Below are 26,760 nucleotides of genomic sequence, written 5' to 3' on the forward strand. Positions count from 1 at the left end.
TAATGGCAATTTACAGTGTTCAACCAGCCCAATGTTTTGAGGAAGTGGGAGGAAACCGGAGCACCGGAGAAAACCCACGTAAGCCAGGGAGAACATGCAAACCCCCACCTTGGATATGATTAAAAAAATACAATACAGTACAATCAATTTATATTATATAACATTTCATACATCAATATAATAATGTTAATATATACTCTATAGTAACTTTAAGGCATCTGTGCCATATGTGTTTAACTAAGCTTGAATTATTTTTGAGATTTTTAATGGCTCTGACGCAGTATGGCCGACAAGTGATGATGCTCGTTCCAGTTGGGATAAACGCATATCAGGCGTCTAGTGTTATGTGGTGCTTGCACACTGGACTTTTGGACTGTGGCAAACCTGCAGGCAAAAAAAAAAAAACAAGAAAAAAACTAAAATCTAAAAACAAGACAACAAAATACTGCGTTTTTTGAAGGTACGTTTTAGTTGTCTGGGCATGCACCTGACAACAAACATTGAAAAAAGAATGTTGAACCTCATTTCTAGCGGAAAGGAATCTTCTCACTTATTTAGCTGACTCTCTTCACTGCAGATGTCCAAATAAGAAATGCACTTTTGCAAAAGGTTTGGGTTCATTATAAAGAAATTGCGATGGTGGACTAGTTCAGTATGCATTTGTCGTAAATTCGATCCTGGCGTGCATTTTATTTTTGCTGCAAATTTGTTTAATTCTATCTGTCAGCTACCACTAAACTGTGTTATGATTTGTAACTAAACTTCTAGATCTGATCAAGTTTTTATTTTTTATGTTTTTAGTTTTGTTTTTCTATTTTTACTGATTAAGTTTTTAGCTCAGCGTTCTTTTCTTGTTGTTGGCATAAATCATGTATACGTGTCTACTAAAAAGGGCGTTGGTGTTAAAAGCATTGCACGTGTCAAAAGGTCAAGGTCACAACAATGATCATAAGCCAAAACATCATAATTTCCCCTGCACTTTTCATTGGATCATTTTCAATTTTGCTGGGCCTAGATCAGGGATCTCTAGAAGTTTGTCTTCTTCTACTTTGATATGTTGAATAACATACCTGATCTGGCAAAAAGAGCCAATTTGTATTTATTTGAGGTATTATTTCATTGGCGGCTGTTGACTGTGATGGACACCCAAACTAATGGTAGGAAACATGATCGCTCAATGCCAGCCTCCCCAGTTAAAATAGATTTGATGTCTATAATTGTCTGTTGATGTGTACAGTTTATAATAACTAAAATTGGAGGGTAATTCAAGAGAAAATGATCACATTCAAACTCAATTATAAACATGAAAGGGGAATTATTGTGCTTTTTTTCCAACGTTAGATGGCGGTCACTCAGGTGTCCTCGAATAAGTGTGCAGGAGGTTTCCAGAAGGTCTTTGAACATGACAGGTGATAACCGAGCATGTCTGTGTATTTACAATTTTGGAGTGGTAGTTAACCAGTTTCTTTTTGGTTCTTTTTGCTTTGCTTGCAGCAAGGAGCTAAAGTGCAAAATGAAATTTGCCGTCTTCCTTCCACCCAAAGCAGAGACAGACAAATGTCCCGTCCTGTACTGGCTCTCAGGTATGCATTCTTGCTTTGTACTCCAATATTGCATTTCTGCTGACTTATTTATCCAATCATTGTGAGAGGTCTCTCTGGAGTGGTATGTAGAATGAATGCAATAGTAATCGGTTATCTTTAAATTCAATCTTGGTTTGAATCTTTACTGTTTGTTCATACAAATATAGATGCAGATGTAGTACTACAAGTTGTTTAATCCATTAATCCGATAATAAATACTACACAAAAATAAATCAATTATGTAATCATCATAACGTTAACTAAATGATCCCGGTCCTCTGATATCTCGCAGGTCTGACATGCACTGAACAGAACTTCATCACCAAGGCAGGGAGTCAGCTGGCCGCTGCGGACAATGGCATCATCATTGTTGCACCGGACACCAGCCCACGTATGGCAACACTACTATGTTTCCAAATCACATTTTGTGACAGCGCTGTTGAATGAAGTTTGGGTGTATTTGTTATAGTGTAGGGTTGTTTGGACTATGGCAAACTTTGAGCTTTGAAATCTAAGAATGTTTTGATTACTGTTTTTTTGCAGGTGGCTGCGGCGTAGAGGGTGAGGATGACAGTTGGGATATGGGCACCGGCGCTGGTTTCTATGTGGACGCCACTCAGGAGCCCTGGAAGAGCAACTACCGCATGTACTCTTATGTCACCCAAGAGGTGTGTCAATGGGGTTTTGTGGCTTTCATTTGACCTTAATTATTGTGGAGACCAACTTTTTTTTTTTTCCATCTCCCTCTCAGCTGCCTAAACTGATCAATGAAAACTTCCCCACCGATCCTGATAGAATGTCCATCAGCGGCCACTCTATGGGTGGCCATGGGGCGCTCATCTGTGCTCTCAAAAACCCTGGAAAATACAAGGTACATTTTTTTTCCCAATTCAGTTGTGCAGCACCAAATAAGATTGTGAAAAATTGAAAAATGTTTTTTTATAATTATACTTGTATGAAAATTGAGCTCTTAATAGTGATTTTCTAGACATTTATGATCTTTCTGTTCTTCAAAGTGTGTTTCACTCATCTAAATGTATATATTTGTTATAATACATACCATTTACTGGTTCTGCGGCAGGCTGTATCTGCGTTCGCCCCCATCTGCAACCCAACGCAATGCCCGTGGGGGCACAAAGCCTTCGCCGCCTATCTTGGTCCTGACCGCACTACCTGGGAGGTAAACAGTTCACATCTTCTCCTCTTGAACCGGTGAAAATATGTTACTTTGTGAGCTCAGATTTTTTTGGGAGTGGCTACTTGGTTGAAAACTTTTTTTTTTGTAATGCTTTTTTATTATTGAAAGCCACAGGAATAATTACAATGTACCCAAATTTCCTGTAGTTAACAAACTTGAATTTACAGACAAGCTGGACGTGACCCTCTTTCACGCCTTATGAATAGATTCCACCATGGCGGTAAATGGGTGGATAACAGTTTGCGAATAAAAACGTACATAAAGGTCAAACAGTTGAGTGAAACTGCCTTCGACAATAACGCACACCTGTGGTGGCCTCCACAAAGGAGTACGACGCCACAGCCCTGGCGTTGAAGTACTCCGGCCCGCAACTGGACATCCTGTTGGACCAGGGCCGCGAGGACCAGTTCCTATCCGCTGGCCAACTGCTGCCTGACAAATTGATCGCTGTCTGTTCCGAGAAGAAGATCCCTGTTGTCTTTCGCCTGCAACCCGTGAGTCCAATTCATTTTACTTATGCTGTTCATATTGAAGTCTATTATATTTAGTATTTCAAACATGATTGAAAAAAAAATACTATTTGAAATGTGTGTTTTAACTCAAGTATATAAAAAATCTCTTGTTTACATTTTTTCTAAATCAGCTATTTATTACTATTATGTTTTTCCTCATCATTATGAGTACAAGTAATAGGATGCACCAAAAATAAGTCCAAAACATGTAGCTAAATTAAACCTTTTTAAATGAGCAATTCTTTTGTTTGTTATGCAAGTGTGAACCTTGACAGACTTTAAACATTTTTTGGGGGATTTTTAATTCCTTACATTATCATAAAAACAAGATGGGAGTAAAATGGATGGTTAAAAATAAAGAGCAACGTGTTTCAAAAATTTGGCTGGGGAAATATGACCAATAGTGTTGTTTTGGGAACCCTTACATTTCCAGTCCAATGGAACAAGAGCATGACCATACGTGTTGTTTTCCTCAATCTGCCCACTTAGTCTATGTTTGCTTGTAAAGCTCAGTGTAAATTTGGTAAAAGTAGGTTTAGTTAATTACAAATGAGATGAGACTCTTAAGCTTCTGACTTGAAAACTAAATCACTTCTAGTCAAGATTTGGGTGCCTAATTTTAGGTCCATCTCTAAAAAAATTATATATATTATTGGTAACACAGTGATAACATAATTTGCATTTTTTTGTCTTGTAGGGCTATGACCACAGCTACTTCTTCATCTACTCATTCATCAATGACCATATCAAGCACCATGCTAAGTTCCTCAATGCATAAGCAACTTTCACACAGTTTAATCAGATAGCCACTGTTAGAATGTGACTGTGTGCTTGCTGGTTTCACACAATAAAATAACTTCCTTTGCCATTTTCAATGAATTTTTTTTTTTTCTTCAGGGGACATTCTTTGTAAGGTAGGTAGATTCAAGTTTCACCAGTTCATTTAAAATTTGCTTTAGATGTCTATTATGCTTGAAATTCAAAAGGCAATGAGTCAATCAGTCATTATTGGTTAAAGCTGTCGAACTAACCTTGACAGTTTGGTAAGCATTTTGACGCCTCAAAGTGGTCCATATGTGTTTGGGAGGGATTAATACAGAATAAAAGTCAAGGCATTTCTTTTTCTTTACTTGCAGTGATAACAAAACACTATTTACAAGAAGCTTCACAGCAGTTAAGGCGGGTTAAACGGGACTTTCATGCATTAATGACAGAAACACCATGAATCAAAATATCTCAAATACACTTACCCGGTTGTATTACAAAAACAAAAATGTGAGTATGATCAACTCACATTTACACTTTTTTTCCTCTTTTTTTTTTTTTTAAATAAAAGGTTTTCATTAGTCCCCCCCAAAATATAAATAGAAAAGTTAAAGTGCCAATAAGTGTCAGTTTGTATTTATTGCTGTCAGAGCAAAAAATAAAATTGCATACAAACGACAGAAATGTTGCAAAAAATGAGTTTTTAGAAAAATTTGATACATGTAAAGACAAAATACTTTAGCATAATTCAAATTTACAGACAAGGGATTTGTCTACGCTAAATTGATTTTAGTTGCAAGGGGATATCAGCACTTGACAAAATGCAGTTGAATTTCTGATGTTGCCATTTATTTGTGAACTAATTTTGAATAGATTTAATGCCTATTTTGTTGAATAGTAGTAAATAAGTTTTGTAATTCAAATGTTTATGAGTCTAATTAATGTCATTTGCACCTTTGCAGTGCCTGCATCACATTGTGACTTGGTTTTTAAAGTTTGGAAGACCTGTGCAAGAAGAGTAAGTCCAAATCTATTTGCATTTAAAGGCATTTTTTACATGATCCATTGCTTGCTTTGTGTTGTCAAAGTAGTTTTAGAGCTCAGTAGTGATTCCTATTATACCAAGCAGCAAAGTTTGAATTTGTGCGTGTCAGCCACTGGATGTCTCCGTTTCAAAATAAGAGCCCACAGTGGAAGTTAGCCTACTTATGTGCTTGACTTAAACCCAGCAAATGTAAATACATAAAAACAAAATGATTGTTCGCACATTTGGTAGAGGATTTCCCTTAAAGCTCAGCCAAAAATTTGCATAACACGCTTGCTCGAGTGTATCAAGACGCGACAATATTTTAAAAAAAAAAGCCCACACAATTCTAACAAAAATATCTTAGCCGAAAATAGCTTTTCCTGAATGTACACAAAGTTCCACTAAAAATATATTTTTGGTGCCGATGAAATACAAACACTTTATAAATGTTTCTCCCAAAGTCAAGGGATAAATCCAAACTGTCGTAATGTTAGCACGCAAAATAGGCGACAAACCGCGAAAAGATGAGTGCTTTATGAAAATGACGTCTTTCCGACAGTAATACTTACAGGGGGGAAAAAATTGCCATTAAAAAAAATAACTAAACAGGCTTTCATAGGATAATTAACGATGTTTTACTTAAAATTCAGTCCTGGAAAAAAAATCTCACAGTGTCTCTGGATTCAAACACCCAGAATGTTTTCGTGCAAAATTAAAATAACAGCGAACAGCTCCCAATCTTAGCATCTTTTTTTTGTTTAGTTTTTTTTTTTTTGGTACCAAGCCCGATTTGCAGTGTGACATGTAAAATCTGTCAGTCGTCGGGAACACAAATAAGAAGTAAATACAGTTCCGTTACACGACGTATCCTCACGTATTCAGTCCTGGTCTGGAGGGCTTGTGGTCTAGTAAGGCCTGGACCATTACGCTGACTTTTACCAGGCCTTTTTCCTCCAAGATGTGATGCGGTAGACACAGCTTGTCCTGAAAAAAAGTAGAAAGAAATGGGGCAGGGGAGAAAAATTGCCGCATTTGGTTTAGACAAGCATTTAGCAGGTGTCCAGGATGAAAGAATCCATTTCCACTGGTTGTTGTATGAAACAAAGTGCTTTCAATTTGAAATGAAGGACCTTATTTGGTCAAATTTTAGCCATTGAAATGAAGCACTATGCTAGGAATAAGTTATTTTCTTGAATTTTCCGTTTTACATTGTGCCTATTTTTACAATTTGTGTACTGGCTGAACTTTTGGAAAATCTAGTTTGTCGTTGTAATTCAGTTTTTTTTTTTTTTAGATCTAAACTGCATGTTTCAATTTAATTTTGAGGCTGCAATTGGATTTAAAAATGGTGGCCATTATTCCCTGTTAAGAATTGGTAGTTGTCCACGTTACAATTTGAACAGGGAGGTTAACAAGGTCTCAAATAACAATCATTTGTTTGTAGCTAATATCTATGAACATTAACCACAGAATAAAAAAAATAGACAACACAAATCACAGCAATTATTTAAGCGGTTCATTAGTCCAACATAAAAATGAGTAATCTTTTGTTACAAACATCAAATCCATCTCATAAATCTTCTTCTTACCCTGTTCCAAAGTTGTCTGTGTTTCAAGTTTTCGAGGACAGAACAAACCACAACATTTAGTTTTAAAGTCAACATTTCCATATGGCTTCTAGTATAAACGAAATTGGGATTGGGTTAGAGATTCGATTTTTCAGACCACGCAAAGAAGGTTTTGTCTGGCATGTCTTCAGATTTGCGTCTTTCAGTCCGCTGTTTGCTCGCAGGAACAATTAAATAGCACTTCTGTTTTTCAAGTTTTAAGTAAAAGTTTGAATTTGTGACGGTTAAATTGGACTCAGGACCTCAAAAATTCAAAAAACGCAGTTGTTTCCACATTCAAAATCGACATTTTCAGATTAGTATGCGTTCATGTTATATGTAAGGTCAAGATTGGAGTGATTTTCAGGTTGATGGAAGCTGGCTTTAGATTGAAATTGGGCCATTTTTAAAATTGGAAACATTCTTATGTAGAAATAGTCATCATTTTCACATTTAAGACAGGACCCTTTTCCGTTGGCAATTATCTAAAAATGGACTTGGGGGGAGCTCTGCGTTTGCCGCGTGCGCTCCAGTTAAAAGTTTCTGGCCGTGGTTACGTCAGTTCGCTCCACAAGTAGACGGCAAACATGAGGAGTAGGCAAAGGATGTGAACCAGGCTGCAGCCAATCAGGTCCCACCAGTGCCAGGTCTGGGGCGGCGGAGTCTGAGTGGTCACCGAGACCGAATTCGGGGGCCGGGGAGCGGCGACGGGGGTGCTTTTTATCCGAGCTGGCGTGCCCCCCGTCCGCTTCCCGCCCAGCAACGTTTCAACCGTTACGCAAAGCGAAGGCAGGCGGCGTTGGGTGATGTCATAAGGGGAGCATAGAGAACGCTGGGGATCCCCAATAGAGGGAATAATAAAGGAAAAAAAAGAGGAAATCCAAGTGGAGAGCGAAAAGAGAAAGAAGAGGAGGCACAAGGTTAAAAATTGAGCAAGAGATTGTATGGGTAACCATGGCAACAGACAGACGGGTGTGACCATGGCTACCCGGTGCGAATTGCGACAAGAAGCGGGCTAGCAGCGAGTTGGCGCAGGCGGCAGCTTTTCGCCAGCGCCGGTTGGCAAAATCAAGCTGGCACAGAACAAGGGCGCAGGCTAACAATGCTAATGTAGTATTTGAGCGATTGTGTTCACGCTGAAGCGCAGAGGACCGCCAAATGAAACAAACAAAATACAAGAAAGCACAATCGGGAAGTGGCCGCTTGGATGGAGGAAGCAGCCATGACGCAAGAATGACGAACTGGATGAGAAAAGCTGAGCGCTTCAGGGTTTTGATTCTCCCCAAAAGTGGGACGGATGAGGTCGATGCCTCTGCCTTCCCGTCAGGAATTTGTTAGGAGCTTTCAGTGACGCCAACACAGTGAAAACCAGATCGCAGAGCGTTTGTCATCTTGGCACGCCAGACAAACAGCAGCACAAGCTTTAACTGGGACGTTTTCAGGTTTTAATCTGGGATTCTAGGCAAAGTTTTGAAATTGGGTTGGGATTTCAGGCTTCACAATTCAGTTTGGACCAACTTTGTGAAATCGGGAACGTTAGGTTGGAATTGGGACTGATTTTAAGTCAAATCTGGGTCATTTGAAGATCTAAATTGTCTTCATGATGGAAAGATTTTTGACTATTAGACTTCTTTTTTAGCTGGACCTGTTTTTGTTGGAAAAAATATGGGGGACATGATGTCAAACTAGTGAATGTGCGTAACTAAGTACTGTTATCTTGTTAAAAGTGGATTGGAATTTGGGAGGTTTTACACTCAAACTGATGTTGTGAAAGCTTCATATGTTTGTCTACATATCAGTTTTGGTTCAAATGTAGGGTTGAGATTCAGGACTTTTTATGTTAAAATGTTTTTTTTTTAAATTTGGGGCTATTTCTTAACTAAAATTGGGTCCAATTTCAGAATGAAGTGAGGGCCCTTTTTAGGGTGAGATGGTGGATGGTCAGTCTCACATTGACTCTTTGTCTGGACTCTACTTGACTGGGAACATTCAAACTTGAGAACGTACCCAGTTTGTGCCAAGAATTGCTTTTTTTTTAACATGATGCTCATTTACCTCGGGCACGCCAATCCTCCGACAAGCATCCAAGAAGTTCTCCACATTCCGTCGGCACTTGGCCATACTGAGTTTGGGCTATGGAAAAGAAGAGCCAAAACATTAGGGAAGGATTCTGAGGCAGTGCCACAGAAGGGGAAACGTGGCATACCACGGCAGGCGATGGCACATGTATGCTTGCGACGGAACGAGGGCGAATGTAATTGGCCAGATGGCAAAGTACGACGCCATCCATCAGGGAGGTGCCCAAGTCGTCGGGAAGAACCACTTTCAGGCGGCTCTCAATACTCTGAACAAGAGAAGTGAAGTTAATTTCATTTTGTCAGTGAAACTTGCTCTGGGAGCGCCATTTTCTGGAAATACAAGTGGGTGGTCGCTACGTACTTCTCTGAGTATTTCCGTCAGCTCCAATTCTTCTCTCAGCTGCTCCATCTTCCTCCTCATAGTGAACTGTGGGTCGACACTCTCCACACTTTTGTGGCTTCTTAGGAAAACTTGGAAAAATGACAAAAGGCAGGTGTCGTCAAAGCAGAGTTTCTTCTATTGTCAAGTGTTTTATGGCATTTAGAATTGAGGGAATTATGCCCACGGTTCTACAATTTCATTACCACTGGTTACATGCTGCAAGTTTGAGTCGAGTTCGCTCTGTTAGACTCCAGCTGACAAGATTTCTTAAAAATCACGTTAGGCTTGCCTGTCAATCATGGCCTGTCACAATGACCATTCAATTTTTCTCGTCGATCACATCCTAGTCTCTCGGTTAGTCGTTGACCTAAAACCTACCACGGTCCAGCACGCCTCCATAGCCACGGCTACTGCGAAAACCTCCGAGGAGGGGCGAGGCCTGTGAGAGACGGGAAGGGGAGGGAGGAGGCGAGCAGGGCAGTGAAGACGGGGCTGCAAACAGATTGTGAGGGGCGCATGCGGACAGGTGCATCGTGGGTAAAAATTCATGCGGCGGATCGTCAAGACGTTCGTAAATAAATTGGGAAGAAAAAAAAACGATCCATAGATGTCAAAATAGGAGATGGCAACACAAGACAGCACACATTAAAAAAACAAAAAAAATATGTTAGCGTCACATTAGCGAAGCAGCAACACTGATGCCGCATGGATGAGCACAACAAAGATGCTGCGCTTAGCATTAAGATGCTAAGTGTTTTGCATAATAGCAATGGTAGAAAACTTGAGGCCAACAATTAGTACAGTTAGCTGGGATTTACAACTCCGCGGTAACTTTATTACAAAATCACCTTATGTTTATAATTGAATTGTGCAACAAAACTTGTGAGAACCCATCAATCACAGAGTTCAGCTCTATCTAATCATTTTTCTGCATTTTACCCATATGGTCAATTAATCTGATCACCCAGACTATATTAATCTAAAAAACATTTTAATTTTAAATACACATAGCACTATTTTTGGGATTGCAACTCACCCGAGCGAGGTTTCAGTCCAAACGGCGCGCTGGAGGAGGGATTGGGAGATTGATCCAGTCGCTATGGTAACAGATGGAGAAAAAAAATCAGACAAAGTAACAGCTGATCACCCACAAAAAAACAGATAGCACACAAACCACACAGCTGTGAAATGCTGCTAATGACACAAAGACCTAACCTAAAAATGACCACTTTAAAATCTTAAGGCATTGCTTCTTAAGACTTTATTTAATTGTCTACTTATCATAAATATGCCCGCCAAATTTCATATTATTCCATGAAAGTTGCTTCCGGGCTTAAAACTAATTGCAAAGCGACAAATATTGGTTTGGGTTATGATAAAAACAACAAACAAACAAACCACAGCAGAACAAACCAGGCCAGTAAACAAGGCGTCAGGTTTACCCATGTCGGCCAGCTGACAAAACAGGACGCGCGACCTACCACCGTTCTACCAAGTTTTACCTTGACGGACATGTGCAATTCATACTGGCGGAACGCAAGCTGGGCCTCAAAGCGGGCCTTCTCTAGAATCATCTGTCGCTTCTTCTGGAACTCATATCCACCTCCCAAATCTTCCTCGTGCTGCGGGACGCAGTTGAGGCTTTCAAAATTAGCCGCAGTGTCAATTCATACTCATTTACAAGCTATTTTTTACCCTCGCATCAGATTGTGGAGATGGCGTCAGTAAAGTGGATTTTGAAAAGAAACATTTTAACACCACATCTCTATTAAAGCTAAATAAAATCATTATTTATTTTTCTTATTTATAACCATGAAAATAATAATATTATCTTTCTTCAGTGGGTGATGGGAGCCTCTGTTACCATTTATTTTCAATTACATGATCTTACAGGTTAAAACTGAATTTTGACCCAATAATAACCGTACCAACTCGTAGTTAAAAGAGCTTTTTCCAAAAAGTGTGTCATGGCCACACAAAAGGTTCATTTGAATCAACTTTTTTTTTTTTTTTTTATCAAGGGTGCCCCATTAGCTGTGAAATTCATTCCTATTTAGATGACCCTAAATAATATATTTAAAAAAATTATTTTTACTCAACTTATAAACAAAATGAGCAGGTATTTAATTGTAATGGTGTAAAAATACCTTTCGTGTCATGACTTCGTCGTCGCTGTCCTGCCCGCTGAGAAAAAACAACAAAAAGGCCTGTTAGAACACATCAAATTTTGTGCCAGTAGACCGGTGCAAATATAACACTAAATTTACAGATGAAAGTCTTGTCACATGAAAGAAATGGTAGAACTCTAACACGTTTAGGCACCTCACACTCCCAACGGAATGTGTACACTTTATCTATCTCAAATATACAAAGAGGAAGCAGAATCAAATATAACAAAAGATGACTAAATTCCTGGAGTGAATGCCCATTGCTATTTAGATGTCCTTTTGTGGAATAAAAACAGGATGACGATAACCCTCTGGTGAACCAGTTTACATAATTTAGCTATTTTTCATTTCAACAGCTGTTTCTCAATGCTCAACAGAGCTTTGTTAGAGTTTTTCGGGCAAAATAGAATAAAGATTTTATCTTCTCATTTTACCAGTTGGGGCAAGTTGTCTATTTCTTCTGTAAAACCAAGTTTGTGGGACATGTCATCACAGATCAAATGATATGATGGTGATATCGCATCTTCTAAAAGATGACGAAATTCCACTAGTGGTAAAAGATATCAAGATAACCTTGTTATACATGTACTTCCCCCTTTGTGGATACAGTTGAAACATTTTGGCTTCCTTAAACTTAAAATTGTCTGTGAAACTTAATTTGTGTTATGCCCATTACAAGGGGGTGGGGGGATTTGTTTGTTTTCAAATGAATGATGATTTTGCTTGATAAAATTGTGTTGATTATTCAAAATGCTCTTAAAAAGGAGTGCTGAAACACCTGCATGTAAAACAAAAGCAACACATTGACCACTTGAGGACGCATAGAAACATTACACTGCCCCAAAAAGGATGATTAACATAGAATAGTCAGACTTACTTGACAGACTCTTCCACGTTGACCATCTCCACAGGGTAGAGTCGCACTCCACACAGATCCTCTTGCTCCAGGTTGATTCTAAAGGACACATTCAAGCTTAAGTATCAATCTTAAGGTTATGATTTAAGCCTAGCGCTGACCTGCTGGGATCCTGAAGCAGTTCCACAGCTTCTTTCAGCTGGCTGATCATGTCCAATTGCACCTCACACTCTTGTGATACCTCTGACCTGGAATCAACATCATTTTTGACTTACATCTCATAAAAATGATTCCAAATGTGTAGTAGAATATAAAGAAGTGTGAAATTATGCGACCGGAATCAAATGCTTGGTTAGCATTAACATCATTAGACATACATGGCAACTATAAATAATTTGAAAGCCATTTACTTACTGCTGCTCTGTGTTCCAGTGCGTGTCTTCGTCGATCCTCAGCGGCTCGTCTAAGTCCGACGTGGCCGTCGCATGCTCCTAAAAAGACAAAGGGAAAAATAACGCAGATGACAACGCCTGCCCAAGGTAGCAAATTTTACTTTTTTAATCTATTTGGCTCTACAAATGCACCATTTTGTGTTTAAAACTATTTTGTAAAAAGGAATAAAAATACATAAGGCCATGGCAATGTGAAGTTTAGCCACAAAAACATCAACCAAAATCGAATGTTGGGCCAAAAAATATATAATTTGCCTGAAGAAATATTGTATTTGTCTTTTGCTGGGACCAATGAGAAAGTGACACTTGATAAATGTCCTTTTCTTCAGATATAAATATTTAACGCATAAGCACTTGGGTGCACGCTTTTGTGCACAAGAAGGCAAGGCTTACTAATTCTTTGTCACGGAAAATCTGTGACAAGCAGCTTTTTTACCCGTTAACAGAATTATGCATTTTTATTAAAAAAAATACTAGTTTCTTGGCCAAACATTAAACTGCATAATGAGGTATTTGCGTGTGTTTAGGCGGCGAAATTCAGATTTCTTTTTGTGGCCATTATGTCGCTTTTTGAGATTGACTACATTATTCGTAAACAGATTAATCACTGCCAATATTCATCGTTAAAAACAAGACTGTTGATTTTAATACATGGCTGCAAAACATGACATTTTCACTGCCTAATATCGACCCAATTGTGAATAAATATTAGTGTTCAAAAGGCAATACCTTGTAATTCTTATGGCTGCATAGCAAAATGTTTAAAATGAGAAAGTTTATTTCTGGTGAAGAGCATTGCCCCAAAACCTCAGTGCACACAGTTAGTCCATTTTTGTTGGCAACCACATGAAAAAGAAAAGTTGAAAAGCCAGTCTGGCTCCCTTAGTAGTGTCTCTTTTCCCTTATTTGGTATCGGCTGGCTTCACGTGATGACGTAAGAACAACAAAGTGGACTTGCCTTGATGTAGCTTGTAAGGGGGGCGGCAGTTTCTTGGTAAACCAGCTGCTCCCTCAGCGCTTCCGTAGGGCTCTCTTCGATGAGCCGCACCGGCTCCGAGCTTGGGTCTGGGCACATACAGACATTCTGTCCAATTGGTGCTTCTGATCAATTATGAATAGATCGCCCCAATTAAGTGGAATATATACTGTAAATGGCATCATTAATGACATCGTTTTGGTAAAGAGCTTCATTCGGAATGATCCGAGTATTGGGTGACCTCAAGTGAGGAAACAATTTAGTGTCTTTAGCGTCCATTTTAATTGTCCCGCTTGCTCTGACCCGGTTTAGACTGATTAAAGTCTATTTAAGTGGCGCAACTAGGGAGTGCGCGCATACCCGTCAGAGAGCTGATGTGGTCGCTGGAGTCGTCTTTACTGAGTCCGTCCTCCTCTGTGATGTGGCTCATGGGCACGTTGAGACTTAAACTGTCTTCGTCCGATGGCTGCAGGCACAACATAATGTTACACAATTACAAAAAAAAAACCTATTGCATCATAATGTAGATGTTAAAATTGTAACCACTTCTAAATTCATTTAAATAACTTGAAGCTACAATAATGAGCATAGAATTAAATGTGTCATATGACAGTTTCAATCATTAATCAATAAATTGGAAAAAAGTGATTTAGGTTTCATTGATGAAATGTAAAAATCATTAAGTTTAATGATAATACATTATTTTATCATTTACATCATTAATGAATACATGAGTAAGAGTGAAACTCATAACTTAGCTTACATTGATTAAACGTAATACAAAAAAGTAACTTCATTTTACATCAAATTTGGAATCAAATAGACTTTACTGTCATTGTACGAGAACAAAATGGAAAGTGCATCTCTTTAAAATACATAGATAAACAACTAATATTAACAAAAAACAAGCATTCACTTTACATCTGCACTGATTCACGACACCTTTGTATTGTACATCTCTATCAATAACCGGCTTTAAATATGGTTATTGCTTTTACTTACAACTATATTAAATAAGAAAAAAAATCCCTAACAGATTTTGACACATACACTGCGTACCTCTGTTGCCGATAGCCTTTTGTCTCCGATGTCGCTGCCGACTCCCGAGTCGCTGTCTTGCTTCCTCTGCTGTTCGATATCCTCCACTCTGCCAACCCATGCACACATACACACACCTGAAGCTCAACGCTCTCCTCCCTTTCCCTGCCCGCACCAACATGTACGACATTTTCCCTTTTTATTGACTAAATATAGTGTCATAAATTACAATGTCATGAATGGGTAACTAAATCTTGGAATAAAACATTCCAAATGAGGTCTTAACTTATACGATTAAATAAACAAACCATTCTAATAGGCATTTATGAACAATTACGGTTGATCTGATAGATGGGAAAAATGTAGGTATTAGTTTAATGAAAGTGTTTCCCTATAGATTTAGTGTGTCAAATATCTATGTAAAATGGCTTTATTAATAAAAATAAAAGATGCAAGTATTTAGACTTTCTATTTATTTTTACATGGCTGGTAAAAGGGGGCATCTATTTTAAGAGGAGGATGGGTTGGATTTGTGGGAGGATTTTGTTTGCTTTTTCCTCAAGTTTATAAACTGCTTATAGATAGTATATCAAAGACAGCTTTCATGAACCGGAATAGTTATACGGACAGGTTTAATGGGCCAAAATAGTTACATGATCTACCCATTTATGGTTAAAAGGCAGCAGCTTGAGATCAGGCTACTTAGTTTGTTTATTTTGCTGGTTGAAAGGTAAAAACAGACACAAAACTAGGCGTGTGATAGCGACTATGTATTTGGGGTAAATATACATTTGCTCCTTACTTTAAGTAGTGTTGCGAGCCACTATTATTAGTTAGTACGTTAGCCTCCAAGCATGCAACTTACCGCGTTAGACTGAGACGCTCAATAACGGGCAGGTAGAGAGCGTCAGCCATCTTGTCGCTGCGACACGCCTCCATGCAGAGATACTTGAAGATGTGAATTTTGCCCTTGAGACAAATCTGTGGGGCGGAAAGGAGAGGCAAGCAGCCTTGTAATCCTAAGAGAAGGTTTTTACTACCCAATTGAAGGTTTGTTTCCCAAGAGAAAGGTCTAATCTAAGAGAAAGCCAATGGAAAACTTCTGAGTCTTTCCATGAGAGAATGGCCAAGTGCCAAAAGAAACAAAGAGGAGATCCAAGACTTTGCTGGAAGGGTAGTTTTGGTTGGTGTCCACAGTGGACCAGTTCGCACTCCTTTTTGCATGTAGCCACAGGTATTATGTGAGCTTGAAAAATCATCTTCATCCAACACCTAATACCCTTATAACCTTAATCCTGAAAAGTAAAGGTTCTTATCTAAAGGAATGGTTCCGATCTCAACTGAAGACTCTTGCTCTAACAAAATATTCATCCTTAAGAGAAGGCTTAACTTCATATTTTCTAACTTGATTCATTTCAGTCTTGTGGTTTTAGTCAAAGAAATGGTTCTAATCCCAAGGGCGTGTGTAGCTATAAGAGAAAGTTCCATTCCAGAGAGAAACATTGAAACTACATTGCTAATGGCATTCTATGCATATGGGGTGTAAGCGGTACCTGTGCTGGGGGACTTTGAAGAGGGTTGTTCTCTAGCCGCAAGACCTGCAGATGCGTCATTTTCCGGTAACTCAAAGGAATCGTAGACACCTTGTTGCATGAGAAATCCAACTTGACCAGTGGAAGGTCGGACAGATCTGCACACATGCGACAGAGGTGGTGTTATGCTTAGGGATGTCCCAATAAAATTATTTAATTTATTTCCGATCCGATTTCCCCCCCCTAAATGTATAGCCAATACTGATCTGATGCCCATGTTTTTAGAGCTGTAAAAAAAGTAAATGACGAATGGTCACGAGAGGGTTTTAATTTACAGCAGCCCAAAAATGTGATGGTGCTGAAAATACACAAATACTGTATTGAATCCGATATTATCTGATACTCCCAAAAAAAATAGCCCCCATCACTAGTTGTGCTGTGCGTTACATTACACTGTAGATTTCCAGATTAAAAATTAGAACAATTTCTAATTTCCAACCTTCTGGAAGGACACAGAGCAGATTCCGTCGTACATTGAGCTCCCGTAGTTCTCGCAGTCGTCCAATATGTCGCGGTAAAGTTGTCAGCTCGTTGCAGCTGATGTCCTGAAGGGTAAACAAACCTTTTTATTTGCATTTATCGGAATCGCATCGTGTTCTAGAATAGCAGAGTCTCGCTCACCAACTCCATGAGGCGGTGCAGTTGCCCAACACTCTCAGGTAGACTGACTAGTTTGTTGTTGCTGGCGTTGAGGACTCTGAGCGGCAGAGTGCACAGGCAGGCCGGAAGCGAACTCAGCTGGTTGCGACTAAAAATAAATGCCATGACTTTTGTTTTTATGACAGTAAAGTTTTCAAGTTTAATGCGAGAGGCCTCAACTAAAGTTTGCCGGAAAGTAATGTGTTCACATTTTGCATACCTGAGGTTGAGCGCGGTGAGGGAGTGCAGGCTGATGATTGTGTCTGGGATGCTCCTGATGCAGTTGTGGTACAGGTTGAGGGTCTCCAAAGCCACCAAGTGGCAAACTTCAGAGGGGACGTCTGACAGACGGTTCTTGGACAGATCTTAAAATAATAATCACGCAGAAAACTCATGTCAATGACAGAATTAATGGTTAATTTATAGATTGATGAAAACACAATCATTGTGAGTGACATACAAAGGGAAATTCTTTAGTTGTTGTATTCTACCCTGAAATATGCTATCATAGCTTCTCCCAAAAACACTATAGTATTGCAGAATTAAATTCTGCAAAGGTATGGGCCGGGTGTAAAGCCCGGCCTTGGTGTGTGTGTGTGTGTGTGTGTGTGTGTGTGTGCAGCAGCTGCATCCTCAGGAAAAAGGCGAGACTCCCCCTTATAATAACAGACTTGAGCAAAAGTGCAACAACAACACGGCACGACACAGCACTTCACCAACACCCTGTCCTTCTCTTTGGCTTGTGCCTGACATTAACAGTGGCCCAAGGGCCTATGGCCAGGGTGTGGTTGTCTCGGGTCGCCACCTCTGTTCAACGCACATCCAAAAATGGCCCAGGAGTGTGTTTTCAGCTTTCAGACAACCCCCATATCATGGAAAGAACCCAGCCGACCGACACAGGATGCTGGGTTCTAATGACAATTGCATTCGGCATAGAAATTTTTGGACAGCACCATCACAACTTTATAACACTATGTTGCAACGTTGATAGTGTATTTACAGTTTGTAAATTTCTGTGACCGTGAGTTAAAATCACATATCATGGAATTTTTGAAAAGTTAGGACATTCTTCTAGAAACTTTGCGGCTTAGCAACATGCAGTTTTGACGAATTCTAGTCTTGTTTTATTTTTATCATTTACAGTAATCCCTCGATTATCTCGTGTTCACTTATCGCAAATTCACTACTTAGCGATTTTGCTACTAGAACTCAGCACTGAAAAAAATAAGTTATAGTTATATGAAATATAATTTAACCAAAATATACAGAACATACCAAAAAAAAACCTGGAAAATAGAATGGCGATATAACATGTTCGACCAGGTCAGGACTTGACGGCAGACGAAAGAAAACACAGAGCAACAAGAGTCAAGAATTTTACCGCTGAGTAAGCCAGCGTGGTCGTGTGCGCACACAAACCACATTGCTGACGCATACACACACACACACACACACCAATTGGTACAAACACATGAATGTGCACATTGATGGTGACACACTCACAAACGCAACATGGGCATACATTGCTAAAACCCACATACATCCACACGCACTTTTCTGTATTTTTAGAACGTGCGGTAATGTTTGAAGGCTGCAGCAAGAGTAGAGCGGAAATGAAACAGCGTCGGCAAGCGTTGGCAACATTAAAAAACACTCAAACAGTCCTCCCACGGTCACGTGAAAAAAAACACACACACAGATTCGGCGTCAGAGCATTTCTGCATGAATGCAGTCTGTTTGCGTGAGTGTGTGTGTGTAAGCGAGAGAGTGTACTCGCATGGGTGGCAGTGAAAATGTGTGTCAGCATGAATGTGTGTGTTTTCTGTGGGGGAGGAGAGCTGCATATTTGCTCGTTGACCAATTTCTAAACATAGACAATAGTCATAAAACATAAATGTGTCGCATTTCTTATGTATGACGTCTAGGTCCCTTGTCATCCTAATGGATCCTCCATTGAATACATAAGTCTGCAGCATAATCTTTTTCATTGATAAGATATATTGATGGGGTATTCTGTGTATTGGAGATGTGTTTATCCTATTTAGCTCAACATTTATTAGATAACATGGTCACATGAATGTCCCATTTCTTGACCTACGTCCATCTGTTGTGAACTCATGCCCACACTCACATACACATTTTTGAAGGAACATATTTGATGCTCCAATAGATGAATTTGCCTTAGGGTAATTGGGACTGTGCTAACACTATTACATCCCAGTGACTACAGCTTAAATAGTTCACACATAAATACTTACCCATTTAACACTTTCTCATCTCAAAGCCAAGTATGAACAAAGGCAAGATCATGCACACTTTGATATCTAACACCCAAACTTACACGATACCACTTATACACATAAATGTAATTATATCACCCCAACACATGCACTATGGCACAGTTGTCAAATATAAGGCTCTGGGGCAAGATCAGGCCAGTAACATTGCTTTGTGGTGCCTGCAAAAGTAATATAATATGTGACCCTGGACAAAAAACACTACAGATTCTGCTTGACACACTCATAGAGAGACCACACATGTATGGAATTTGATTCTGACACACACAGACACGTGCCTTTGCTGACAATTCAGGACAAAACAACAACATACGTTCGTGACATACTCGCAGATTCACTCATTCAAACACATGTTCACTTATTGCTTTCCCTTTCTCACACACGCACATAAAAAGACGCTCCAGTCAACAAAGTAAGAGTTGTGATGACTCAATAAATGATTTATTCTCAATAGCGTTATGTAAAGCCCTTTTCGTGGTCCTTGTTTCAAACCGGCCCACTTTGGCGCTTCGCAGTCAGTAGAAAGTAGGACGAGGAGAAAAGAGAGAACGGCGGCGGCGTGACGACTGCGACCGATCCCTTTGTTCTCATTTTGGAAAAACCAAATCGTTTGTTAGTTAGCTCGCTATAACTCAAAGAGAAGTGAGTATGAGGAGATGCTTAAAAGGGGAAACTGCAAGGTGGGAATTAACAGGATTAAGGAATTAATGGGGGCTTGAACTGGGAACCCACCAGACGTGTCAAAACACACACACACACACACCCACATACACACCGGTTTGCTGAAGGCAGAGTAATATGTGGGTCAGTGGGGGGTTTGTTACATTGGGTCTGTGTGTGTGTGTGTACACATAAATCTATGGTGATAATGTTTTTAAGCTAAACAAACGCTCAGCTAAAATGCATCTCAGTGATCTCATGCTAAAGTGAGGGTGGAATTCAACCCCTGAAGCCTGTACAAATTAGCAAGCAATTATTTGAAAAAACATTAGTATTTCTTGTGTACACTTATAATAGAGTCTGAGGAAGGCATACCTCCCCCCCCAAAAGGGGAATTTAATCATTTTTTAAAGTTGATTTGATGTTTTTCCTTGGGTCCTGCAAAAGCTCATTTTAACAATTCAGTCCCTGAAATCTGCTTAACACAGAAATATAAAGTTTTAAAATGATATTCTCATGTTTGTGAACAGAATTATTATATAACTGTAACTTTAAATCTGGGTTTATGCTTTTAAAATACAGGGAAAATGCTGATTTAGTGGTGTTCTGTTTTTATCATTTTTTTGTTACCTGTAATGTAAACCAGTTGAAAATTGAAAAACTGTTCATCTTAATGAATGCAAGTGCCTGAAATGAATGGATCAATACAAATTTACAGCAGCCGAACACCACGAAAACCATGCTGAAAACACATGCAGATACTGGACTGCATCCAATCGTGTGACTAAATCCGAGACAGTCCCATACCCCAAAAATAGCAGTAAGGGGGTGTCCATGCCAATATTGAGTATCAGATTGGAACATCAACTATAAAAAGTATAAAAATTGCAAATTGAATTGCATTAAATCACAACTAGGCTTTTTCTTGTCAAAATCAAACAGCCTACCACTGCAGGCAAAGTAACATTTTGTCGATAAATCTATTATGTGAAGACCCATAACAAAATCTCCAGAAGGAATGCCTAAAAATACGTAAAAACCCTGCCTTTTTTTTAATCCACTCTCGGGTCAATTTGGTCCTTCGAGGCCAAAAGACGGAGAAGATTTTGCTCCAATTGCTACCGAGCCAACGGAAGATTGTAAAGAAATTGAAATATTGTCATTCAATGATTATTTTCTTGTTATTTTTTGCTTTCCAGGGACCCTTCATCTCCACCTGGCAAGGGGCGCCACCGGGTCAAACATTCAAAAGCTTCCCGTCATTCGATTGGACTGAAAGCCAATCGTGCATGCGCTTGATAAAGCTCATTTATGTACGCTGCAGTGAGCTTCGCTCTGTATTACGGTAAGCCAGTAGTGATTCACTGTTCTGAAGACTATGACAGCGTGTGTGTGTGTGTGATAGTATGTGTGAGCGTGTGGTTGATTTTGGCCTACATTTGGGGAGGGGTGGTGGGGGGTTGGCGACTGCTCCAGTTTATTTATTGAATAGGATTTTCTGTCTGTCACATTGCGAGACGCCACAAAGTTGCAGACGCCTCCCTCACACGTGGCTGTCTCCTTTTTGTCTGCTGTAGAAAATGTCCAAGCAACTTAGCATCTTCGTTTCATTTGGGACTTTGTAAAACATGCAAATAACGTATCCAAAAATAGTTAACGCTCGATTTGGATTGACACGGTCAGTAAGCTATTCATCTGCTGCTGAGGCTTTCTTCGCCAGTTTTAATAGGTTCCCTAGAGGGATTTTGGATTATTTGGAATTGCAAAAAATATATTCAGAAGGTCTAGAAAACTATTCATGTTTTTTTTTTTTTTTTTTTTAGCCCTTAATCTTCTTAGGTTGAAATTTTCCGGTGTGAAGCCCCTTGGAAGGTGGGTGTCACATTTTTTTGTCAGGTTTGGTGGGTTTTTGTGACTCTCCAGCATACCAGTGATTCAACTAATTGTTGACCCACTCCCCACAAGGAACACACCTACTAAAGCACATGTGTCAAAGTGGCGGCCTGGGGGCCAAATCTGGCCCGCCGCATCATTCTATGTGGCCCAGGAATGTAAATGATGAGTGCCGACTTTCTGTTTTAGGATCAAATTAAAATGATGAGTATAGATGTATATTCAATTTCCTGATTTTCCCCATTTTAAATCAATAATTGTAATTTTTTAATTAATTTAATTTTAAAGTGTATCTAGATGGACGTTATATTCAAAACTGTGGAGTTAAAGAAACCTTTTGGACTGAAGGTAAAATGTGTTAAAAAACAGTTTGTACGCTGAATCTTCACAGATGTACTGAATGATTTTGTAGCATCTTTTGTTATTTTTGTGAGCAACTAGCACTGCTTTCAGCCCGCAGATAATTAATCAACCTGATAATGATGCGGGGGTAGTGTCCATACAAAGTACCACTTGAGTTTCGACTTGACAGGCCTCCATTCTGGAAAAAATGAAGTCAAATGCCAGTTCTTGTTATGATCTAAGATTTTAAGTGGAGGTTAGGTGTACCACTTCTTTCTGGCCTAACAGAAGAGGAAAGGATGGCCTCCAGAAACAATGAGCTGGGGTGCGGCCACTTCCCGTCTCTTACAGCCAGGGCGCTAACTAACAGACCAGCTCGCGTCACTCCCTCCTGGTTGTAGCTGTTCTGATCCATATGTGGTCGGCCTCGCTTTTTAGAATATTCGACCAAAAGAGACGGAAACTGACATGGTCGTATTTGCTTAGTCTGTTGCTGAGCTTTGGATTGTTATGTCGTCTCTTTGGTGTCACCAGGTCCCATAGAGTCCATTTTTTAAATTGTGGAACTGCCACAAATGTCGCTTAAAGTCTCCTTATCACCAATTAGTTTGCAATTGGTCGACTAAACTGCTCATATATACAGTACATCAGCTGTATTGCTCTGTAAAACACGTTTATAGCATTACTGTTATAAAAAGGAGTGTATCACCACTTTCATGAAGATACAATAGTATTGATTTTGGGATAATGATACGCTATTTGCGGATTTTACAAAGTCTGCTGCCATTTGATTGAAGAGCATTTGATTGATTTGTTTACCAATTGCAATCAGTAACACTGAAAAAGCAATTTCATCACATGTCACTATTTTTGTAGGGGCACCGCAGATCTATCATATAAACTTATATATTACAATGTCAGTATAATTAAGTAGACATCGATAACCATCTGTTGTAGAAAAAGAGCAGCCCATGATATAGTGATAGTATATGAACATGACCATAGTACCGCCAATCCCACCCTGTCAAGTGATTGGACATTATCTATCACCTTCAATAGCAGTCAAAGAGGCACAATAGAGCTTTGAATGAGCAGCCATTGATTTTCTGAATGAATACCCTTGTTCCACAGTCTCCTCTTTGCTGTCATTTGCCCAGTTTGCTCCATTCCGATGCACAGTTTGCGCGCGTGCGCGCGAGCCAGAGCCTGACGCGCCTTTGCATTTGTGACGTTAGAGACCTCCTAGGTTGATGGCACGCGCGCCCCCGAGGATGTTGACATCTTCACAGACAGGAAGCGGCGGGGGGAATTCCACAAGAATGGCACCCCACAATTCCCGATTGCCCACCCCGCCCCCCACAACGACCCTTGACGCCCACGCTGGCTTACCTGCCTCCACCGTGTCGCTTAGATCGAGTCCGGCGGCTGTCCTCGGGAACTCCTTGAGTTTTCTGGCACTGAGGTTGAGCGATCCGCTGATGGTCGCCTCCTCCAGCGCCCGCTCCAAGCCGCGGTTGTTGGGCGGAGCGGGCCCTCCGTTGATGAGATTGTGGCCGGGCGGCGGTGCGGCAAGCTGGGCGGCGAGGGGCACCTCCATGCTGCTGCTTCGCCCTCGGTGGCGCTCCACCTCTGGGTCCGCTGCTCCGTGCGCCTCCTCTCGATGCGATGCTCGGTCCGCTTTCTGCCGCGTCGATGCTGAGCGATCAGCATCAAACCCAACCGCTAAGATAACAGCCCCCACGACACGTCCGCTTGTCTTCCTTTCAAAATAGAGCTAGCGGAAGTCCTGCGTGGAAACGACATATACTTTGAAGAATGCAAACGTCAAAAAAAGGGCGCAGGCGCACTTATAAATGGGACGACAGACTTGGATAGCGGCGCTCTCTAGTGGATGACAGAAGCGTTACGTGTTCACTGTATTGAATTGAATGTTTTTGGCATTGGTATACAGTAAAACCTTGACATGCGAGTGCCCCAACATACGAGGAATTGAGATGTGAGTAAAATTCCGGGCAAATATTTGCCTTGAGATACGAGACAAATTTTGTGATACGAGCATACGAGACAGGTCCCGCAGATGAGTGGTTAGCAGCCCATTGGCCTCACAGTAGGGGACCTGGGTTCGAATCAAGGTCGGCCCACCTGTGTGGACTTTTGCATGTTCTTCCCGGGCCTGCATGGGTATTCTCTGGGTACTCCGGTCTCCTCCCACATTCCAAAGACATGCATGGTAGGCTGATTGGACACTCTAAATTGCCTCTAGGTATGAGTGTGAGGGTGAATCAATTTAGGGTGTCCTCTGCCTCGGGCCCAAAGTCAGCTGGGATAGGCTCCAGCACCTCCTCGACCCTAGCTAGGATAAAGCGGTTCAGAAAATGAGATGAGATGAGCATACGAGACAGCCAGGTGGTTGAGACACGAGTGGTTTGCGATCCAATTGTGAAATATCTCCTAAAGCAAGTATACATACAGGAAGTGTGCTTGACCTCGTGCTATGTGATGACAGGTGTGTTGACACAGGAAGTTTCAACGTTGTCTTGATTGACAGCTGTCTCACAAAGCAGGGCAAACCAAGTGTAATATATTGGCTTCGGGAAGGATAATGTCCACCAGGCCCCACCGAGGGAAATATGTGAGTTGGAACACGGACCTGTCAACTCCTGCATCAACTAGACCAGGTAACCTTTGCTTTTCAACTAAAATGTATGATTTACCGAAAGCTTGCTGGTGTGAAAGCTGGCGAAAATTTGATAGGTGCTATGAATAGAAACACTAGGAAGCACACTTCAGCATCCTGACTAAACACACTAGACACACTGAAAACTAATACATGTTTTATTATGTGGAATTCACTTGAATGGTGGTAACTCTACTTTTTGCACCAGGTATTTTCCCAAACAAAAAAGTTCACGTGTCAGCGCTTCATGGTGGAATATCTAATGAGGAGGATTTTGAAAACCAGTCTGCGGACCGTAGTGATGTTTGTCACAGGAGCCCGGTCTTTTCCAGGTGCCACAGGTAGGTCTCCTGGGGGGAATGGGGATTGCTCGATATATGGGACTTTGAAACTTAATTCTAAAATCAATCAAGTCCTTCAAAGTTTAATTTTTCTTCCTTTAAGATCCCGGAGTCCCAGTCTGAGATTGGAGCGCTGGTTTAGCCTTCCTGTCAGTGGAAAGTTTCGATGGGCTGGGAAGAAGCACAGGGGGTGTGGCAATGGCAACTCCATTGCTTATTGGGAACTGGAAAAGGTTACATGTCAGGGTTTCATCTTTTTAGGATGGAGGTCTGATATTGGATTATTGCGCACAGGAAAATGCTCACCTGCTGATGGTGGACTTGGTGTTGGAGATGCTGGAAGTCATCCAATGGACAGAAACAAAGAGGATGTCCTCCAAGCCTGATTGTCAACAACTACATGAGACGGAGGTTGATCCGTTGGATCAGCAGACACAAATTGATTTGGAGCTCACACGACTGGAAGGTCAACACCACATTTGACACTGTCTTAAAATCCTACTTTCCTACAATAATAGGCCCCAAAACATTACATTTTAGGAAACTTAACCTTGTTTTGAATCCTTACTTTAACATCCGGAACACAATCTTGTAACCTTAAACTGAATGACAAACATTGGTTTACACACCTCGTGATGAACCCAGACACTAGTTTGATTCTTAAAGGCCTAAACCTAGTTCAAAACCCAAATTTTAAAACCTAGGTATGTTCGGCTCGGGTTTTGAAGTTTTGAAGGATTGCTTTGCGCTTCCAAATTATAGTTTAAATCTATATTTAGTTAAAGACAACAACAACTATAACCCATCCTTGCTTGTTTTGATTTCAGGCCGTCCATGTGGTGTTCCTTCCTGTCTCTTTTCTCCTCTCTGCCAGTGAGTCAAACATAAACTCGCTTTTCTATTCACTGCATCATAATCACACCCTGCTTTTGTGAATATCCCTGAATTATGTGTCTGTGTTTTATACTTAACGCAGAGCTGAGCGTCTGGGCCGACAGCTGCTCCTGGACTTTGAGAGACGTTGCTTTCCCTCCTGAAAGTGTGGGGGGTCCGTTTTTGTTTGTGTAAGTTAATAACTTGCAAGAGAAGTTTTTATTATTTTACATTGAGGAAAAATGGGGTTGATTGTCACAAAGGTCAGTTGGCTTGACCACGACAAGGTTTATGTGCAGTATCGAAGTATTGAAATGATGATATTTGTGCCTAACAAAGCAACAATTATTTTTAACATTATATTGCAATGCAATTGAAATTGATTAGGGTCAATTAAAAGAAAATCCAGGTCACTATTCTTTTTTGGGCTGTTGATTCACATTTTCTAGCACAGAAGCGCTCACACTTTTTCAAAGAGCTACATTTAAAACAGTTTTAATTGGTCTTGCTTTCGATTTGACCAATTTATTGATTTTTTTTAAATCAAAGCATATTAGATACTTTACTCACACTGCCACATTGCTCTTTTGAATTTGAATGGAAGTCTAAATTCACGTCATAAATTGTAGGTCAATTATTTTTCTAAATAGTTAACATTTTTTAAGTCAAATATGATTAAAACTTGGCTTGTTTTATAATTTGACCATTTTCTAATTTTTCATATGTTCTGCTTGTTAATCTTTAGTTGGATGTCTCTTTTTCTCTACTCAAATTTTCTTCAAAATATTTAAAATGTAAAGTTAA

The 26,760-nt window shown here is 40.1% G+C and overlaps 3 protein-coding genes across 11 annotated transcripts; 2 read left to right on the plus strand and 1 right to left on the minus strand.

Moving 5' to 3' along the window:
* The first annotated feature begins 322 nt into the window (after positions 1-322).
* On the plus strand, positions 323-4,168 carry esd (esterase D/formylglutathione hydrolase). The gene is made up of 9 exons (XM_077727673.1): positions 323-460; positions 1,342-1,409; positions 1,495-1,583; positions 1,876-1,974; positions 2,127-2,251; positions 2,335-2,454; positions 2,665-2,763; positions 3,108-3,275; positions 3,991-4,168. Exons 2-9 carry the CDS (start codon positions 1,342-1,344, stop codon positions 4,069-4,071), a joined length of 849 nt encoding a protein of 282 aa, XP_077583799.1. The 5' UTR covers positions 323-460; the 3' UTR covers positions 4,072-4,168.
* A 232-nt stretch (positions 4,169-4,400) lies between these two features.
* Positions 4,401-23,860, minus strand: lrch1 (leucine-rich repeats and calponin homology (CH) domain containing 1). 6 transcript variants are annotated; one of them, XM_077727669.1, is made up of 20 exons: positions 23,455-23,860; positions 17,094-17,238; positions 16,856-16,982; positions 16,674-16,779; positions 16,196-16,332; positions 15,508-15,623; positions 14,664-14,751; positions 13,965-14,070; positions 13,587-13,693; positions 12,591-12,667; positions 12,338-12,424; positions 12,198-12,275; positions 11,300-11,336; positions 10,655-10,774; positions 10,189-10,249; positions 9,531-9,644; positions 9,132-9,241; positions 8,899-9,036; positions 8,748-8,825; positions 4,401-6,069 (listed from the first exon to the last, which is right to left on the minus strand). In XM_077727669.1, exons 1-20 carry the CDS (start codon positions 23,660-23,662, stop codon positions 5,956-5,958), a joined length of 2,154 nt encoding a protein of 717 aa, XP_077583795.1. In that variant the 5' UTR covers positions 23,663-23,860; the 3' UTR covers positions 4,401-5,955. The 6 variants fall into 6 exon arrangements, with proteins under 6 accessions (XP_077583795.1, XP_077583797.1, XP_077583792.1 ...); XM_077727666.1 differs by lacking the exon at positions 4,401-6,069 and adding an exon at positions 6,587-7,524; XM_077727671.1 differs by lacking the exon at positions 9,531-9,644.
* rubcnl (rubicon like autophagy enhancer) lies at positions 12,609-26,712 on the plus strand. Of its 4 annotated transcripts, XM_077727676.1 has the most exons (9): positions 12,609-12,715; positions 21,030-21,175; positions 21,654-21,702; positions 24,572-24,743; positions 24,951-25,083; positions 25,187-25,316; positions 25,378-25,549; positions 25,911-25,956; positions 26,060-26,712. In XM_077727676.1, exons 4-9 carry the CDS (start codon positions 24,668-24,670, stop codon positions 26,118-26,120), a joined length of 618 nt encoding a protein of 205 aa, XP_077583802.1. In that variant the 5' UTR covers positions 12,609-12,715; positions 21,030-21,175; positions 21,654-21,702; positions 24,572-24,667; the 3' UTR covers positions 26,121-26,712. The 4 variants fall into 4 exon arrangements, with proteins under 4 accessions (XP_077583802.1, XP_077583801.1, XP_077583803.1 ...); XM_077727675.1 differs by lacking the exon at positions 21,654-21,702; XM_077727677.1 differs by lacking the exon at positions 21,654-21,702 and having other exon boundaries at positions 24,614-24,743.
* Positions 26,713-26,760: the final 48 nt, after the last annotated feature.

Source organism: Stigmatopora nigra, chromosome 11 (assembly GCF_051989575.1).
Source record: "Stigmatopora nigra isolate UIUO_SnigA chromosome 11, RoL_Snig_1.1, whole genome shotgun sequence".
In the NCBI taxonomy this organism is placed as follows: domain Eukaryota; kingdom Metazoa; phylum Chordata; class Actinopteri; order Syngnathiformes; family Syngnathidae; genus Stigmatopora; species Stigmatopora nigra.

Bases quoted from the DNA above. Each gene is read 5' to 3' on its own strand.
- esd (XM_077727673.1), top strand. From the start codon at position 1,342: ATGGCGGTCACTCAGGTGTCCTCGAATAAGTGTGCAGGAGGTTTCCAG. The intron at 2,252-2,334 runs GTGTGTCAATGG...TCTCCCTCTCAG, and splicing joins ACTCTTATGTCACCCAAGAG to CTGCCTAAACTGATCAATGA. The intron at 3,276-3,990 runs GTGAGTCCAATT...TTTGTCTTGTAG, and splicing joins TTGTCTTTCGCCTGCAACCC to GGCTATGACCACAGCTACTT.
- rubcnl (XM_077727674.1), top strand. From the start codon at position 21,142: ATGTACGCTGCAGTGAGCTTCGCTCTGTATTACG. The intron at 21,176-24,629 runs GTAAGCCAGTAG...CTCACAAAGCAG, and splicing joins GAGCTTCGCTCTGTATTACG to GGCAAACCAAGTGTAATATA. The intron at 25,084-25,186 runs GTAGGTCTCCTG...TCTTCCTTTAAG, and splicing joins GTCTTTTCCAGGTGCCACAG to ATCCCGGAGTCCCAGTCTGA.
- lrch1 (XM_077727666.1), bottom strand. From the start codon at position 23,662: ATGGAGGTGCCCCTCGCCGCCCAGCTTGCCGCACCGCCGCCCGGCCAC. The intron at 17,239-23,454 runs GTAAGCCAGCGT...TATTATTTTAAG, and splicing joins AAGCGACACGGTGGAGGCAG to ATCTGTCCAAGAACCGTCTG. The intron at 15,624-16,195 runs GTACCGCTTACA...TCCGCCCCACAG, and splicing joins TTCAAAGTCCCCCAGCACAG to ATTTGTCTCAAGGGCAAAAT.